General features: G+C 47.1%; 2 protein-coding genes across 4 annotated transcripts in view; one reads left to right on the top strand and one right to left on the bottom strand.

Moving 5' to 3' along the window:
- Smyd1 (SET and MYND domain containing 1) overlaps positions 1–7,330 on the top strand; it is a 31,281-nt gene extending 23,951 nt beyond the window's left edge. For 2 of the 3 annotated variants that reach the window (XM_048352526.1, XM_048352527.1), the window contains 3 exons: positions 1,443–1,606; positions 3,638–3,806; positions 5,768–7,330. In XM_048352526.1, the coding sequence (XP_048208483.1) occupies positions 1,443–1,606; positions 3,638–3,806; positions 5,768–5,926 (492 nt within the window). In that variant the 3' untranslated portion in view covers positions 5,927–7,330. The remainder of the gene's footprint in view (positions 1–1,442; positions 1,607–3,637; positions 3,807–5,767) is intronic. The other variant, XM_048352528.1, reaches the window with a different exon arrangement.
- A 2,044-nt stretch (positions 7,331–9,374) lies between these two features.
- On the bottom strand, positions 9,375–15,269 carry Fabp1 (fatty acid binding protein 1). Its single transcript, XM_048353550.1, has 4 exons — positions 15,151–15,269; positions 13,307–13,479; positions 11,718–11,810; positions 9,375–9,510 (listed from the first exon to the last, which is right to left on the bottom strand). The coding sequence occupies exons 1-4, from the start codon at positions 15,215–15,217 to the stop codon at positions 9,460–9,462; spliced, it is 384 nt and encodes a 127-aa protein (XP_048209507.1). The 5' UTR covers positions 15,218–15,269; the 3' UTR covers positions 9,375–9,459.
- Between the last annotated feature and the right edge of the window lie 2,986 nt (positions 15,270–18,255).

Raw genomic sequence — 18,255 nt, 5'->3', positions numbered from 1 at the left:
TAAGCCATGTGCCCAGCCTGATGCCATGACTTTTTATGCCCTTAAATCTTTAGTACCTGTGAGAGGTGTGTTCTCGATGACTGGTCAGCCTACCGGAACTGGGTGTGAGGAGAGCTAAAGCAGCCTGACCCGTATGCCGAGGGATTAGTGGGAGCTCAGGTGGCACTGGAGATAGAGGGAGGGCCGTGACGGGGGACACACTGAGAGTGGGTTGCTTGCTTTCCCGTAACTGGATTTCCATACAAATACAACTTCCCATTTCTACCAGCCGGGCATTTAACTTGGGCTCTGGATGTACCAGGGATTCGCATGTGGACACGCACTCCAATCTCCTTTGAGAACTCCTCATTTCCACACTCCTACCCAGGACAATTTCACCAGAATTTCTTGGCAGGGGACCCAGGCCTCTAGATTTTTAAAGCTCCCAGGTGATTTCAACGTACAGTCAAAACTGAAGCCCAAACACAAGCTTGCGGAGAAGTTGCCTTGAATGAGCCTGGGCAGCATGTTGGAAGTTAATTTCTGTGCCCAACACCTGCAAGGGAGTGCGCATCCAGTCTTTAATAGAACACAGAGACCATTAATCAGTTCTCCCCTTCCCCCACCCAAAAGTAGATGCCAGTAGGGCATGGCAATATAAGAGCTTAATATTTTCTTCATTTTTATTTGCTTTCCCCCCTCTCTATCTTCTTTTACTAATTCATTGTACATGTATGACCCTTTCCTGAAGTGAACAACCCAGGACATAGTTCTCGCTTCTTAGCAGTTCTTTCAGGTTAAGTGACAGTCATGTGAGTGAAGTGGTATTATATATTATGGTTAGTTGATGTCAAGGGTAGAGTCAAGAGTTACACTAATTAGTGTACTTCCATAGGCTCACCCCCTTCTCTTCTTTCCTCTTCATTTCCACCTTACAGTACCACCATAGGCAGGCAACCAAGCCTTTAACACATGGGCCTTTGGGAGATACCTAACCATAGCATAGGATATATTTGCATTGTGTATCTATTTGCATATTTATGTATATGTACATACGTATATGTGTGTAGCTATATACACACTGAGATACATATAAGTTTCTATAGCTCTCTGCTACCTGTGACTTTGAAAGCTCCTAACTTGGCCCTCCATCCCATCATTTCCCTTCCTATCCCTCTATCTTAACCAGACAGGGCCATTTAGCTGTGCAAATCGCAAGCCTGGCTTTCCCATCTCTGTCATCAACATCCCCAACCTTCAAAGATGAGTGGAGTGAGTGTCCAAGGGCTGGGATGTAGCTCAGGGGAAAAAGCATTTGCCTAGCAAGTACAACATCCTGGGTTTGATCCCCAGTACAACAAAAGAGAAAGAGAGCAAGGGTCCAGTATTGTCCTGGTGTATCATCTGTGAAGCGAGCGGGTGTTCTGGTGCAGTGGTGATGGACAGAGCCTTTCTCACTGCAGGTTGTGAAGCTGTGCCGGGAATGTCTGGAGAGGCAGGAGCCAGTGTTTGCCGACACTAACCTGTATTCACTGAGGATGCTGAGCATTGTGTCTGAGGTCCTCTCCTACCTGCAGGCCTTTGAGGAGGCCTCGCACTATGCCAAGAGGATGGTGGATGGCTACATGTAGGTGATGAGCCTGGGTCTCACACAGTCGCCTGGAAGCATGTCTATTCCAGTGATGGCAAATGGATGGCGCATGCGCGTACACATACACACACACACACACACACACACGCACGCACACACGCACGCACACACACACGTTGCTACCCTTCCAGTTGCACCCACAGCAGGCATCACAGTAATCAGTCACGCCATGGTTCTGTTTTCAACTGAACCTCTTTCTTGTGCTGCTCAAAAGGGCAATGACCCAACAGTGAGAATGGACAGTCCAGGTGAAGCCTACTTGTCGTCCATGGTCATGTGTCTCTTAAGTGGCTTCTGCTTTTGGTTGTTTTTGTTTTGTCAGTTGTAGGGCTTGAACTCAGGGCCTGGACACTGTGCCAGAGCTCTTTTGCTCAAGGCTAGTGCTCTGCCGCTCTGAGCCACAGCTTCTCTTCCAGTTTCTGGTAGTTAATTGGAGATAAGAGCCTCATGAGCCATGCACCCGTAGCTCACACCTGTAATCCTAGCTACTCAGGAGGCTGAGATCTGAGGATCACGGTTCAAAGCCAGCCCGGGCCAGAGAGTCCCTGAGATGCTTATCTCCAGTTACTCACAGAAAAAGCCAGAAGTGGCTCTGTGGCTCAGGTGGTAGAGTGCTAGCCTCGGTCAAAATGAACCCAGGGATGATGCTGAAGTCCAGAGTTCAAGCCCCCGGGGCCTCACAGAAAAAAAAAATGAGTCTCCCAGACTTTTCTGCCCCAGCTGGCTTTGTAACACAGTCCTCAGGTGTCACCCTCCTGAATAGCTAGGATTGTAAGTGTGAGTCACCAGGGCCCAGCTGCTTTTTTTTTTGCCAGTCCTGGGGCTTGGACTCAGGGCCTGAGCACTGTCCCTGGCTTCTTCTTGCTCAAGGCTAGCACTCTGCCACTTGAGCCACTTCTGGCCGTTTTCTGTATATGTGGTGCTGGGGAATTGAACCCAGGGCCTCATGTATACGAGGCAGGCACTCTTGCCACTAGGCCATATTCCCAGCCCCTAAATGTATTTTCTTTTTTTTTTTTGCCAGTCCTGGGCCTTGGACTCAGGGCCTGAGCACTGTCCCTGGCTTCTTTTTGCTCAAGGCTAGCACTCTACCACTTGAGCCACAGCTCCACCTCTGGCCAATTTCTATATATGTGGTGCTGGGGAATCGAACCCAGGGCTTCATGTATATGAGGTGCTTTTGTTTTTGTTTTTTTGTTTTTATGCTGCTGCTAGGGCTTGAGTTCAGGGCCTTATGCTCTCTTTTAGCTTGTTCTGCCTGAGGCTGACACTACTTCTTGAGCCACAACTCTACTGCCAGCTTTTTGCTGGTTAACTGGAGATAAGATCCTCATGAACTTTTCTATCTAGGCTGGCTTTGAACTTCAGTCCTCAGAGTTCAGCCCCCTGAGTTTCTAGGATTACAGGTATGAGCCACCAGCACCTCACACTGGTTACTTTTATTTATTTATTTTAAGTCCAATTATTTTATTTTCTCAATAGAATCTTTTTTTTTTATTTATTTTTTTTTTTGCTCAAGGCTAGCACTCTACCACTTGAGCCACAGCGCCACTTCTGGCCATTTTCTATATATGTGGTGCTGGGGAATTGAACCCGGGTTTCATGTATACTGGTTACTTTTAATATAGAATCTCATTTCCCACCAATGCATATATGAAAATACAATACTGTTCCGAGATGGACAGCTAAGTTATTTTTCCCCCTTGAACTTCATGTCACTCCCCTAAGAAGAGGGCTGAGGTGCTTCACAGGGTGCCAGCTTCCTATGCTCAAACTCAGAATTCAATCCTGGGCCCCTTCTCCAAAGAGGAGTTGTCTTGGTAGTTAGTCACATTGTGTGGGATCCTTCAGTCCTTTGCCCCTCAGCGCCCTCTATAGACGAAGATGCCTCACAGCAGTAGCAGTAACAGGAGGAGCAGATGGACTTGGTCTATGAATTGTTAAATGGTGTGCAGATGTAAGGATGGTTGCGATGAAGTATGATGACTATTTGCTGTGACCCTACAGGAAACTTTACCACCACAACAATGCCCAGCTGGGCATGGCCATTATGCGGGCAGGGCTGACCAATTGGCACGCTGGTAACATCGAAGTAGGGCACGGGATGATCTGCAAAGCCTACGCCATTCTCCTGGTGACACATGGTCCCTCCCACCCCATCACCAAGGACCTAGAGGCAAGTAGTAACTTGGGACTGGATGTCCCTGCCTTGTCTGAGCATCTGAGCTAAGCATAGTTCTCAGGTTGCCAGCTAGGCCAAAAGGAAACTTTAAAGGTATGGGCCCAGAACTCTTGTTTACTAAGGCAGAAATGAGGCCCAGGGAAGGGTGTAATCTGTCTATAGCTATCTAGTGAGCTGATGGCAGAGCTGAGTTGTTGTTGTTTTTTTTTCCCAGTCCTGGGGCTTGGACTCAGGGCCTGAGCACTGTCCCTGGCTTCTTTTTGCTCAAGGCTAGCACTCTGCACTTGAGTCACAGTGCCACTTCTGGCCATTTTCTATATATGTGGTGCTGGGGAATTGAGCCCAGGGCCTCATGTATACGGGGCAAGTACTCTTGCCACTAGGCCATGTCCCCAGCCCCAGAGCTGAGGTTTGAACTCCAAGTTTGTTGTATCCATGATGACCTCAAGCCTGAACTAAGAAGATGTATGTGTGCTCCATTGGCCATCTATATTAGAAAACATTTGGTGATCATAGGCTCAGATAATCAGGATTGATCAGTATGCTTCGTACTTACAAACTGACATAATGAAAGGAAACTCCTTTGTACAACTACTTAAGAAAAAAATTAAAAGTAACCCCCCTCCAAATAAACAGAAAAAAAGGACTGAATATCAGCTTGTGAAATTGTGTAGCCTTGTGATTTTGCAAATATAGAATGGATGAACCTAAAAGGATTGCAGTGAGGTTCAGTGAGTTGAACTCAGGGCCAAGTGCTTGCTAGGTTGGTATTCTGCCACTTGAGCTATATATCTAGTACAGCTTTTTGCTGGTTATTTTGGAGATGGAATCTATCACATTTTTTCTGCCCAGGTTGGTTTTTTTCTTGCCAATCCTGGGGCTTGGACTCAGGGCCTGAGCACTGACTGTCCCTGGATTCTTTTTGCTCAAGGCTAGCACTCTACCACTTGAGCCACAGTGCCACTTCTGGCCTCTTCTGTTTATGTGGTGCTGAGGAATCGAACCCAGGGCTTCATGCATGCTAAGTAAGCACAATACCACTAAGCCACATTCCCAGCCCCCATCTCAGCCTCTTGAGTAGCTAAAATCTGAAGTTTGAGCCACTGGCACCCAGTTGTAAGTAGCGTGGGCTCCCTTTGTGCTTTGAAGGGCTGGCTGGTTGGAGAGTGACAAGGCTGTTCCCAGGTGGTTTCCCAGGGAAAGCAGACAGATGTTTGTAGAACATGAATTGAAGAGTGACTACATTTAGAACTAGTATGAAACTCTGGTCTTTGTATCCTTTTGCTTCTCAGATCTCTAGTTTCTTCATCTATAAAATGAAAATCATACATTAGTCTCTCAAAAGGGATAGGAGGACCAAGTAGGGGGCAGAGAGGCAAAGATGACTAACTTTATTCCAATAGATTGAGCTTTTCCAAAGTGATCTTGTCAGTCTTAACCTCTGTAGAATCCTCAGCAACAAAATGATGACCATATTTGACGACTAGTTGAATGGTCAAATGGGGGAAAAGGATTTGTGTACGTGTACTATACAGTATAGTTCTCCCAACCTACTGTAAGGCACAAAGGAATCTCACCGTTCTCTTGGAAAACAAGGCTGAAGTGATTACATGATTGGCTTGAGGTCCCAGAACCAATAAGTACAGGATCTGAGGTTCAAATCGAGGTGCTCACTTGACAGTTTCTGAGAATAAACATTCTCTGCCCCAAACAATCCCTCCAGCTGCTCTCTTGGGGGTTTTGACCCCTTCTCCCTAACAAAAACGGACACACTGCCAAAACACACTGCGACGTGTGTGTGTGTGTGTGTGTGTGTGTGTGTGTGTGTGTGTGTGTGTGTATTCTAAAGAAGCAGAGATGAATCTCAGTGGCTGGGAGGGCTTTACTGCAAGGTAGATCAGGGACCCTGCCCTGAGAGTTTGTCACACTGCTTATGGTGTACCTATGTCCCACAGGGAATGCGGATGCAGACAGAGATGGAGCTGCGCATGTTCCGCCAGAACGAATTCATGTACCACAAGATGCGCGAGGCTGCCCTGAACAACCAGCCCATGCAGGTCATGGCGGAGCCCAGCAACGAGCCAGCCCCAGCCCTGTTCCATAAGAAGCAATGAGAAGCTGTTGGGGGTGGGGCGATCTGTCTGGGGAGCTGGAGACTCCTGAGATGCTGGGGCAGTGAGTCTCTGCAGCGAGGAAGTCAGGGTTCTGCTCAACCTGTGGCTGTGGGAATGTAGTGCCCTGAATTTCCCACTGTCATCTTGTGTGAGTTCAACCCATTTCAATTCAACTTAGCTCAATCACATCCCAGCCCAACATTGCCTACTAATGTATTTATTGAGTACAAGGGTATAGCATCTCATAAAGAAGCTCCGAATGCAGTTGGATGGGGGTGGGGCAGAATGTAAGCAATGAAAACACAGTATCATATTAAATGCAATGAACTGTATGGAGAGAGGGATGCAAAGGAGGTCATGATTGTGTGTGTGTGTGTGTGTGTGTGTGTGTGTGTGTGTGAGACACAGTGTAGCTATCACGGAAGGGATAACATCTGAGCTGGGGCTGGCAGGCTCCTGGAGTCTCAGGTGGATGCTTGCCTCTGTGTGGCTGCCTGTGGGGCTGTGCTCTTCCATGCTCTGGAGAAGGTGAGATCAGACACTAAGATGGATGCTTCGCCCTTCCTCGGCAGCATGGGGTATGAGTGGGCTTGTCTGGCCACTTGGGCTCTACTCAGACTTGAAATGTATTCAGGATGCTGCATGAATTGGTGGTGGCCTTTTCAAAACTACCCAAGGCCTCAACTTCAAGGCCAAATAAGATTTTAGAAATAGAAATCATTCTAGAACATACACAAATATGACCTTCCTCACGGTCATCCCCAAGCCTTGTGACTCTTGTCACGTGGGGGCTACTTGGACAAAAATCTAAGAGTTTGATGATGTAGGATTTTAGTGGCCTACTGGGATTTTCATTCCTAGCAAAACTGAAAAGACTTTTCAGGGCGAAGCTAAGAGAAACACGGAAGCACACACACCTGATGACCGTGGCCCAGAAGAACTGGCCCTTGCTTACTTGAGACAGTGGTTGTTATCATTGCTGCCTCCATTGTTAGCAAGGAATAGTTATTACCTCCCTTCATTTCTTTTTCTCTGTGCCCTGAGGGTTTCTGCCCTTCTCCTTAGAAAACACTTGCCCACCTGGGTTAGGATCTCCTCAGGGGTGTGGCCAATCTGTCTTCACTGCTGGAGGCGGATTTGCATTGGAGAAGGGAAGGTCTTGGGAGTCGACCAATCCCAGGGATGGCCTTGTATTTTCTGGGACCCCAATTTCTCATCGGTGTTTTGGGGGAGACCAGAGCAAAGTCTTTTACGTGGGGATGTCACCAAAACATCTATATAATCTTGGGCTACCTTTGATCCCAGAGCTCACTCTAACATTCTAAAGTCAAGTGATCCCACCGAGCCCTCTATTTATCTCTGCCTAAGATATTAACTTCTTCTTCTTTTTTTTTTTTTTGCCAGTCCTGGGCCTTGGACTCAGGGCCTGAGCACTGTCCCTGGCTTCTTTTTTGCTCAAGGCTAGCACTCTGCCACTTGAGCCACAGCGCCACTTCTGGCCATTTTCTGTATATGTGGTGCTGGGGAATTGAACCCAGGGCCTCATGTACATGAGGCGAGCACTCTTGCCACTAGGCCATATCCCTAGCCCCTAAGATATTAATTTCTTCCTTTGAATCCTGCCACTAAATGAAATTCCTGCAAACAGGACACTTCTGTGAAGCATATTTATATGACGTTTGGTTCTTCTTTGAGGATACAAAGCTTCAGCCTCCGTTCTTCAGGCACAGAGAGCACAGACATTTGTCACAAGATCCAACTGGCGCATCCTTACCATCACTCTTCTTCCAAAATACAACACCTCCTTCCAAGCCATCTTGTTCTTTTGTTGTTGTTGTTCTGTTTTCTGCCTACCTCCTTGTCTTTCTATCATGTTCATGGTCATTTTTTCCAGCATACTAAAATGTGTTGTCTTCCATTAATGATGTTCTAGGACTGTGCTCTTCCTCCTCTCCTTCCCTCTTGGACCAGTAGAATGGTGCGGGGGGGGGGGGGGGGGCGGAGGGGATGGAGGTTTCTTTCCCTCCAAATCTCACCTGTCTCTGCCCTGGACCCCTGGCTCTCCTACCACCTTGAGACCTAGTTCCATTATTATTCCTTCCCCATCCTGGATTCTTGGTACTTTCCATCTTCTTTAAAATGCAGTCAATGAACATGCTGGGGGCTCTTGAATCATAATCTTCATAGCCAAATATTTTTTTTCTACTTGTATAGTTTTATTTGATTTTCCTTGCTAGTGTGTGTGTGTGTGTGTGTGTGTGTGTGTGTGTGTGTGTGTGTGTTATGTACCTGTCCTAGGGCTTGAATTTAGGGCCTTGACACTGTTTTGAGATGTTTTTGCTCAAGGCTAGCACTCTACTTGAGCCACAGCTCTGCTTCTGGCTTTTTTGGTACTTCATTGAAGATCAGAGTCCCCTGGAGCAGGGAGCTGGTGGCTCATGCCTGTGATCCTAGCTACTCAGAAGTCTGAGATCTGAGGATCGTGATTCAAAGCCAGCCTGGGAAAATAGGAAAGTCTGTGAGACTCTTATCTCCAATCAACCACAAGAAAACTATAAGTGGCACTGAGGATTAGAGTGGTAGAGCACTAGCCTGGAGTGCAGAAGCTCAGGAATAGCACCCAAGTCTTGAGTTCAAGCCCCGTGACAACAACAACCAAAAGAGTCTCTTGGACTTTCCCTGCTGGAGCTGGCTTTAAACTGCAATCTGCAGATCTCAGCCTCCTGAGTAGCTAATATTATAGGCATGAGCCACTGGCACCCAGCTCCATTTCTTTTTACAACCACTAAAGACTGGCTTCCATTCGTACTTACCTAAAATATCTCTTCCCAGTGTTCTTATACCCTGTCCACTGAAAATCCTCTGCTGTAGTTCCTTGCTCATGTGGCTGATCAAAAAAAGAACATGCGGGGGGGCTGGGGATATAGCCTAGTGGCAAGAGTGCCTGCCTCGGATACATGAGGCCCTAGGTTCGATTCCCCAGCACCACATATACAGAAAACGGCCAGAAGCGGCGCTGTGGCTCAAGTGGCAGAGTGCTAGCCTTGAGCGGGAAGAAGCCAGGGACAGTGCTCAGGCCCTGAGTCCAAGGCCCAGGACTGGCCAAAAAAAAAAAAAAAAGAACATGCGGAGTCGCCCTAAAGGTCCTGCCACATCTTGGGTTCTTGTCAGGGACACCTGAGTGGACAATCTGAGGTCTGTATGCAGGTTAAGAATCATCCTTCAGGCCTGACCTGGTAGCTTGAAGCACATGGATACCAATTCCAAGTTTGTAGGTGTTAGTTGAGACCAACAGCAGAGCAGGGGAGGTAGCTCAGCGGTAGAACACTTGCCGAGAAAGCATGAGGCCCTGGGGTTGATCTCCAGTAACACACACACACACACACACACACACACACACACACACACACACACACTTTCAAAGCCAACAGTACAACCAATGAGAAGCTACCAAGAAGAAGCAATAGTTTTTAAACAAAGTTTACTTTGCTACATTAATTTTACACAGTAAAAGAAGATGAGTTGCAGTTGGTCTACATTCTTTTGCTGACTCTCTTGAAGACAATGTCACCCAGTGTCATGGTCTGAAAGCCAGAAATAAAAACCACAAAATTTTCATCTAATGTTGAATTGTAAAAAAAAAAAAAAGAAGGAATAATTAAGTTACCCCAAGAGCATCCAAATATGCTAACGTGGAGCAATCTAAAGACCCCCATTTTCTATAAGATGGGAGGAAGGATGGGTAATTTTTTAAAATTCCATGCCACTTTTTTCCCATTTCATTTTCTCATAGGGAAAATTGTCTTTCCAGATACTTCATTCTTTTCTGCATCTGTGGTTACTATAGCAACACCACTGTACCAGCTCCATTCCTCAAAACTTCACTGAGGTCTATTATATGTCGTGAGTATGTTGTTGAACACCCAAGAGAAGATACATGGACACACTAAGCAACTGGCCCGGAACATAGTGGGCACCATGTAATTTATCTACCAAAGCTACGAACGAAGGATATAAAAACACTTGAATGTACCAGTTGTCGATGTTGCGGGGTGATTCCCGCATCCCTCTAGTTCTCTGGAACAAGTTGGCTGTTGTGACACAGCTTGTTAGAGTGAAGGAAAGAACTCTTCGGCTTTTACAGCCATTCTATTGCTGGGGTGGAGCCCTGGCTCTATCATTCCTCAGCTGGATGGCCTTGGGTCAGTCAACCTGACTATGTAATCCTGGATCCCAACTCCCTCTCGGAAGATAGGAGAAGAAAGCGAAGTGGAGTTCATTAAAATCTGGTAGCCTGGACTGGGTGTAGGATAGCTCATGCCCGCTGCTCCCTATGTTGTAAAATGCAGGGTGGGGATGGAGACTGCATGTCTAGTGGTTGACGCCCATTCTTCCCTGTGGAAGGAAGCCACCGGTGACAGCCTCCTTGAGCAGGGCTCTGCCTTGTGACTCTAAAGCATATTGTTGGGGAGGGAAAGAAGAAATAGCAGAGCATATCTGTGGGGAAAACACTACAGATTGGCTGAATTGGAGTCTCCTTCTAAGTGCTAGTGGGAACTGGCTCTGGTGGCTCACACCTCTAATCCCAGCTACTCAGGAGGCTGAGGTCTGAAAATCATGATTTGAAGCCAGCCAAGGCAGCAAAGTCCATGGGACTCTTCTTCCCACTTAACCAGCAAAAAGCTGAAAGTGTAGCTTTGACTCGAGTGGTAAAATGCCTGACTGGAGCAAAAAAGCAAAGGGACGGTGACAAGATCCTCACTTCAAGCTCCCAAAGTGGCACAAAACAAATCTACAAACTCTAGTGGGCAGCGGCATTTGTTAGGTACCTCGGTCTTGTAGGGCAGATAAGGGCTCATTGGGTAGTGTAAGGCGCAGCCACAGGCTATGGTTATTGCCTCTTCTGATGTCATGAAAAAGGCAATAGGAAAAGCAACAAAACAGCCCAACGTGAGGGCACACAGAACCCTCTTTGGGAGCCAGAGCTGCATGGGTGGGATGAGCGGTCCTCCAGCAGCCACTGAGGCCCTACGAGGCCGATGGCTGCAGACGGGATCTCGGTGGCTTTGAACTGTGGCTTTCTGTGGCTTTGAATTGTGGCTTTCTGTGGATCTGAATGGACTTTGGCCTGAGTGTGAGGCTTCTGGCTACCCAACAGTGACAGAAAAAGACAAGCTCTGCTGGTGACTCCGCACGCACGTCCCCTGTGCCTCTGCCCATAAAACAATTCCCCGTATGGGTGTTGTTGAGAAAAAGGGAGAGGAGAGAGGGCGAGGAGGGGAGAAGGAAGGGTGCTGGGTGTGGGTGGCTGACTCAGAAAATGGTAGCGGAAGGCCACCCAGGTGACACCAGGCAATTCAAGCTCATATGGTGAAGTAGAAAAAGATTCCTCTTCCTCAAGATAGAGTAAGAAAAAGAAACCTCCAGGTGCTGCAGTGGTTGAGTTGAGAGGAAACCCACTGGAGGTTGTAGTGAGGATGCAAATCCACTGTCTACAACGCGAGTGGCTCCCCCTCTTGGGAGGGGAGTTGTGAGCAAGTGTGGCTGGCAGCCCAGCTCTGCTGTTCCCAGCTGTTCACTGCCTCAGTTTCCCTACTTAGAAAATTGTGTTGTTGGGAAGATTTAAACTGACAGGTGGTGGATTCTCAGAGAGTGCTTGAAGAAATTGCCAGGGGGTATGGAGAGTTAGAGGCGTACGGAAGGAAAGTTCGGGTACAGCTCCTGTGTGACATTCTCTTCTCCTCTCCCCTCAAGTTCCGGGAACTAGAAGCTCCACAGAGCGCCAACTTACATTGGTGATTGTGTCGCCGTTGAGTTCAGTCACAGACTTGACGTTTTTGATGGTTGTCACTAATTTATTGTCACCTTCCATCTTCACCACTGTCTGTAGGAGATAGAGAGATGGGCCTGTGAGGAAAGGTTTGTGGAGGGAGCTACACCCTTACTAAGGAGCTGGGCTTTTCCACATGACCTCAGCTCACAACCTCCAAAATGCTCTGTCCCCAGACCTCCAGTCCCCTCCCTTCCAATCCTCAGACTATAAATGGAAGTGAGGTGCATTTAAGAACGGGAGAAAACCTAAGAACTTCCCTTCTGAGAGTTGCAGTTTGTGGTATATGCTCTCAAAATGAGCATAGGGAACCCAAGATTTGGACCTCAAATCCAAATTCTCAAATCTAATGGAGAGAGACACAGTGAGAGAACATATAGTTCGCTTTGGTGTGTATTGATCTTTCCAGAACACTAATATTTCCTATTCTTTTTTCAATCCTTAGACATGCAGGAAAAGTAAAGAAACCCAGCCAGGACTGGACATGTTGGTGCATGCCTGTAATCCTAGCATTTAGGGATTCTTAGACAGGAGGATAGAAAATTCCAGGTACACTTAGGCTACATAGTGAGACAGTCTCAAAAACAACCAACCAACAAACTCTTAACATAGAAGACATTGGCCAAGGCTAAAAGTTGGACTCCTTAATGGGCAATTGGAAAAGGACCATGGTAAAAACCATGATAACTTGCTCCTTTACCATGGGCAGAGCGAGATAATTCATTCCCCTTTTGAAATTCATCTTGACTTGGATTTTTCTTTTTGCCAGTCCTGGGGCTTGAACTCAGGACCTGGGCACTGTCCCTGGCTTCTTTTTGCTTAGGGATAGCACTCTACCACTTGAGCCACAGCACCACTTCTGGCTTTTTCTGTGTATGTGGTGCTGAGGAATCGAACCCAGGACTTCATGCATGCTAGGCAAGCACTCTACCACTAGGCCACATTCCCAGCCCGTAATGTATCTTGAGAAGCAGAATTAAAGAACAATCAAAAAGGAGGAATTGGCAAATATGCCGAACCCAGAGCTTGAAGCTGTCTTGGGAGGGGGAGAGAAGATGGCGCTCTGTGATGCTGGCTACAATGGCCTGCAGAGTCGGTTACCTCCACAGCATTTGGGTTTCCTTCACGTGCCAGACTCTCACATAGCTCATGGCCCGGCTCTTATTGTCCAATTGGAGCCAGAGCCCCTTGGAGGTGTAGCTGTCTGGTCAGGTAGGGGTTTTCATGGACTTTTCTCTTCCTCCTTGCTGAACCCTTCTTGATGGATTCTGAAAGCACTGGGCCTGGGAGTCATACTCTGTGCTTGTTTTCTCCACATCCTCCATATGGGAGAGCTCAAGTATGGGGGCCAGAGCATTCTGGAACTTTCCCCAGGGGAAATCCAGAAGCTTCTTTTCAAGCTGTCTTGCTTCTTTCATCTAAGAGGTGAGTTCAAGATGGGATATCCATGATGGGAATTGTGAGACATGAACCCTGAGCAGAAAGCCCTGGGGCCGGGATCTAGGGAAAGTTCTAGAAGCAGAAGGTAGTGGAATAAGAGCAACTCCTACCTTGACTTTCTCCCCATTCATGGTCTCCAGCTCACACTCCTCCCCCAAGGTGAACTCATTCTGGATCACTTTGGACCCTGTGGTGATGGTGAGCTTGAAATGCTTCCCATTCTGCACGATTTCTGACACACTCTTGAGGTCCTTGCCCTTCTGGATGAGGTCATCAGACACACCTGGAGGAACCAGCTGAGGTTTACAGACAGCATGTGTGGGATTTGCATGGCTGAGGTAAACAGACAACCGTGGCATGTAGGGACAGAGGAGGGTGCCATGTGTCTCCAGAGACCATGGACATTGGAGACCAGTGAGGAGCAAGAGTTTTGTCTCCAAGGTCTGTGGCCAGTGGCCTGGTCTACTGCTATCCTACTAATTAATTTATGAAAAGAACCTTTCTCTGGCCCAAAGAGACTTTTGTCCATGGACCCCCTGCTTCTCGCTCACCTGTTTCCCCATCCCCTTCTCTTGTAATGGTTCAGCTGTTGGAATGTGGGCATTTCATCCCTCATACCGCGGGGACCAGAGCACTGGTCTTCCGGATCAAGTCACTCAAGCAGCAGTTAGGGGAACTGTTGCTAATTAGTGCAGTTGTGCCAGGCAAGCCTGTGTTTCTGGAGGCAAAACTGTCAGGGGAAATGTATAGGAATTTCCTCATCCTGGCATAGAGCTTTGCCAGTTGCAGAGCACATCTGTTGCCTCCATGTAAACGGAGGATCATGGAAGCCACGTGTTGTGCATTGACAGCAGGAATTTTTTTTTTTTTTTTGGCCAGTCCTGGGCCTTGGACTCAGGGCCTGAGCACTGTCCCTGGCTTCTTCCCGCTCAAGGCTAGCACTCTGCCACTTGAGCCACAGCGCCGCTTCTGGCCGTTTTCTGTATATGTGGTGCTGGGGAATCGAATGTAGGGCCTCGTGTATCCGAGGCAGGCACTCTTGCCACTAGGCCATATCCCCAGCCCGACAGCAGGAACTTTTGTTGCCAGGCTAAAAGATGCAGGACACAGAAGCACTGTGACTTGTCTATAGAAGAGACTTAGAGGTCTCAGCTTGCCCTTCAAGTCCTCCTATTCTAGCCCTTGTCATGCTGTACCTCTGTTCATGGGGCTCCTTCCCCCCAAAGCACACTTCTTTCCCCCAGGTCCCAGTGGACGCCTCATCTTCCAAAGGTCAGCCTTCACCACCCCTGAGATTTTCTGCACCTCCCTCCACCCTCCTGTGCTCAGGTTAAATGGGAGCGACAGGGACCGGGCCTGCTTTCAATCACAGTATGAACACTCCCTGCCAGGTAGCCTTGGTCGTTCTATTTAACCTAGCTTTCTCAGGCATGGTTGCCTCAAGTATAAAATAGGAAACCATATAACTCAATTCAGTGTGTGGTAAGCATCAAGTAGGGTGCTGTATATCCAGTGCCCGGTAGACTCACACTTCTTAGGGGACACTTTGTTGGTTTGTTTGTTTTCCTCTTCTGTCTTTAAATGGTGACCTTGGAAATAGGACTTGTCATTATTTGCTCCCAAGGTGTTTGATATATGGTTATCCTTGAGTCAGTATTTGTTTGTATCAAGAGTGAAACACACATACGTGAGTGAACAGGGTCACCAGATGACACCGGGCTTCACACCAGGCCCCAGTTTAGTGTTATTTCCACTGTCTCTGGGCTGTTCTGTCCAGTCATAGCACAAGGAGTGGTAAGAGACTATGAAAGTCAGCAAAACACCCTCCAGTTCCAATCTAACCTTGCACCTCTCCTCCCATCTCAACATCAGACCTTGCCTAGACCTTGCCTACTCAAGTAGGAGCAGATCTTCACTGCTTTACCCTGGCCTTGGCTTTCAGGCCAGCACTTACCAATTGCCTTCATGAAGGGCTCAAAGTTGTCCTGGCTCTGCAGTTGGTACTTTCCAGTGAAGTTCATGATGGCAATGAAGTTCTTTCTTCACAGTGGACCCACAGCTCTGCTGCTTGAGCTGCCCACTGTTGGTGGTTTTATAGGGGGCTTCCTCCAAGTCAAATACTGGCCATAGGTCAGTGGCTGTCGATTTCTTTATGGCCAGGTTCAAACATTAACTCCTGAGAGCAATGGTCAATGATAAAAAGAGGCAGGCACGGCAGAGGTTTGCTTTATTTCAGCAAACATTAGTGCAAAGCTCTAGGGTACTCTAGCCTTTGACAGAGGGAACCTGTCATAAATCAGTGAAAAAGTATATGCATGCATGCTGTAAACATGTAAGTGTATGTGTACATACATACAGGGTACATAACTATATGTGCATATATACATGTAAGTGTATGTGTACATACATACAGGGTACATAACTATATGTGCATATATGCATACGCATGTACATGTGTTTGTGTACATATGTAAATGCATGTGCATTGTGTCACATGTAAATGCATACATGTATATGTATGTACACATGTCTGTGCATATGTGCATGTGTACGTGTTATGCACAGAGAAATATCTTTGAACAGGAATACCTTACCTTATTTATATAACCTTAGGATTGTTTCCCAAAACGTTTACACACTTGTCCTTAGTCACTAATGCTATTTTCTTCTGAGGATTCTTCTTTGATGATTATAGACATTTCCATAATCCAATCAGTGCTAACCTGTGCTTCAAACTCTTCTCAAGTAAAGAATGATATTGTGGGCTGGGAAGATGGCCTAGTGGTAGAGTGCTTGCCTTGTATACATGAAGCCACCTGGGTTCGATTCCTCAGTACCACATATATAGAAAAAGCCGAAGTGATGCTGTGGCTCAAGTGGTAGAGTGCTAGCCTTGAGCAAAAAGAAGCCCGAGATAGTACTCAGGCCCTGAGTCCAAGCCCCAGGACTGGCAAAAAAAAAAAAAAAGATATTGTGTCATTTGCCAAGGAATGGATAGGCCTGAATAAAAGTACGTTATATAATTTTTTCATGTTTTTTCCTCATGTGTGTGGAAGTTAGATATAAATTATAAATATGTGAGAACATATATAAACCTGTGTGTCCATATACACAAATTGAAGTATAGTATATGCAGGGGTGGACTTCAAGGGTGTAACTCCTTTTGACAACTAACTTACAATTTAACAAAAGCAATGCCAGGAAGCTGGAGCATGTTGTTGGGGAGAGGGAGGTTCAGAGGAGGAGAGGAGACAGACGTATGGAGAAAGGAATGGCGGGTGACCACAGTCATAATTCTCAGTGTGAAAATGGAACCCAGGAGCTTGAGGGGTTGAGGGGGGTTGGGATGGCTGGGGTGGGGAGATACATCCCGCATGTCTTTACCCCTTACTCTTCCCTGTCCACTGGGCTTTGCTATCAGCCTCTTTCCTTGAAGCTTCCACTCACCTATCCTCCAGGGCTCCCTAAAGCTGTGACTCACAGATTTTCCTAAGCTGTTCCTTAGGCCCATCACTCCTCAGGGCAGAAGCCTCCACAGCTCCTGCTACTGGGCTCCAAGGTCCTGGTGTTTAAGGTCTTGGCTGAGCTGGCCGCCTCCAGCAGTGCTTATCCTTTGTTATCATGAGCTACGTGTTTTGGTTTGGAAAATGATTGTCCTTGCCTAAAGTTCTAACAGGGATGCTAGCCTTGCAAAACCCATCTCAGGTTTACCTTTCCACCCCTGTGCATGCCTCTGGTTTGTGTTCATTTGGTTCTCTCTGCCTTCGTTCCCTTCTCCACCTTTTTGAGTCCTCTGTGAATTGTACGAGCCCACAAGGGACTTTACAAACACCTGCATCTGACTCCTGCTGGGCTGATTTCTCTATGCATTCTTTGTCACAGTGCTTTTTTTTTCTTGCAATTCTCAATGTCTGGACACAGGAAGAGCCAAGTTGGTGATGGGTCAGCAAATACAACCTGTCAGAAGATAAGGCGGCCTGAATCTTCTGGTTAAGAGGAAATAGGAGATACAGAATAGTCAAGTCAGCACCCAGCCCTGTAATCACTAACTCACTGGAGTTAGGTAGCAGGAACAGAGAGACAGAGAGAGAGAGAGAGAGAGAGAGAGAGAGAGAGAGAGAGAGAGAGAGAGAGAGAGAGAATAACTAGCTGTGGGAAGGAATGTGTGAGATTCCCAACCTGTGAAGAAGGCAAGGGCAGACCACTGTGCAAGAGACATGGAAATGCCAGTGGGGAGAGGAGAGAAGAGAGGGGTTAGTGTGAGGGTCTGGGGCATTGGCCCCTAAGATACCCCCAGTGTCCATTATAAGCAAGGCTAGTGGAAGCCTAGGAAAGGTCAACTTAATACCAGGGAGGCTAGCATTGAGTTTGAAGCTCTTTGACACAAAGCAAATTCCCATTTCATCTTTCTTTAATACACTACTATTCCTAAAGCTTCAGCAAGATGTAGAATATTAATCATTAGGTGAGCAAGTAGTGATGTAGGGCTCTTTCACTGCTGGATTGATGCCATAGAGCTGAGCCAGTTCACCTCGACAGTACTAGGAAGAAGTGCCCATGAGATGCTTTCTCCCCAAAGGCCCTCAATATTCTTAGGGGAGGATCCTGGGGGAAATTCAAGCCCATTTATCTTGATTCCAGAGGACTGTGGGATTCCAGATGACATCTGATTTATTTATGCTGGGTGATAGCTGACTTATGTTGTTTGATGATTATGTGATGATTGAACCCAGGAATAAACGCAAACTTATAGCTAAGACTTCATCCATCTCTTTCTCACCCACTCCCTACCTAAAGAACTCATTCAACACTTGCCTGGGAACAAAGCAGTAAGAACTTATTTAGATGGAAAGCTAGTGGTTGAGGTGTAGCTCGGTGGCAGAATGCTAGTCTAGCAGACATGAGGACTGTGTCCATAACCTTATGATAGGGAGAGGGGGAAGAAAAAAGAAAAGAAGGAAGGAGAGAGAGAGAGAGAGAGAGAGAGAGAGAGAGAGAGAGAGAGAGAGAGAGAGAGACCAGATGTTGGTGGCTTGCACCTATCATCCTAGCTACAAAG

This window comes from Perognathus longimembris, chromosome 8 (assembly GCF_023159225.1).
Source record: "Perognathus longimembris pacificus isolate PPM17 chromosome 8, ASM2315922v1, whole genome shotgun sequence".
Taxonomy (NCBI): domain Eukaryota; kingdom Metazoa; phylum Chordata; class Mammalia; order Rodentia; family Heteromyidae; genus Perognathus; species Perognathus longimembris.
This window is presented reverse-complemented; position numbering and strand designations above follow the sequence as displayed.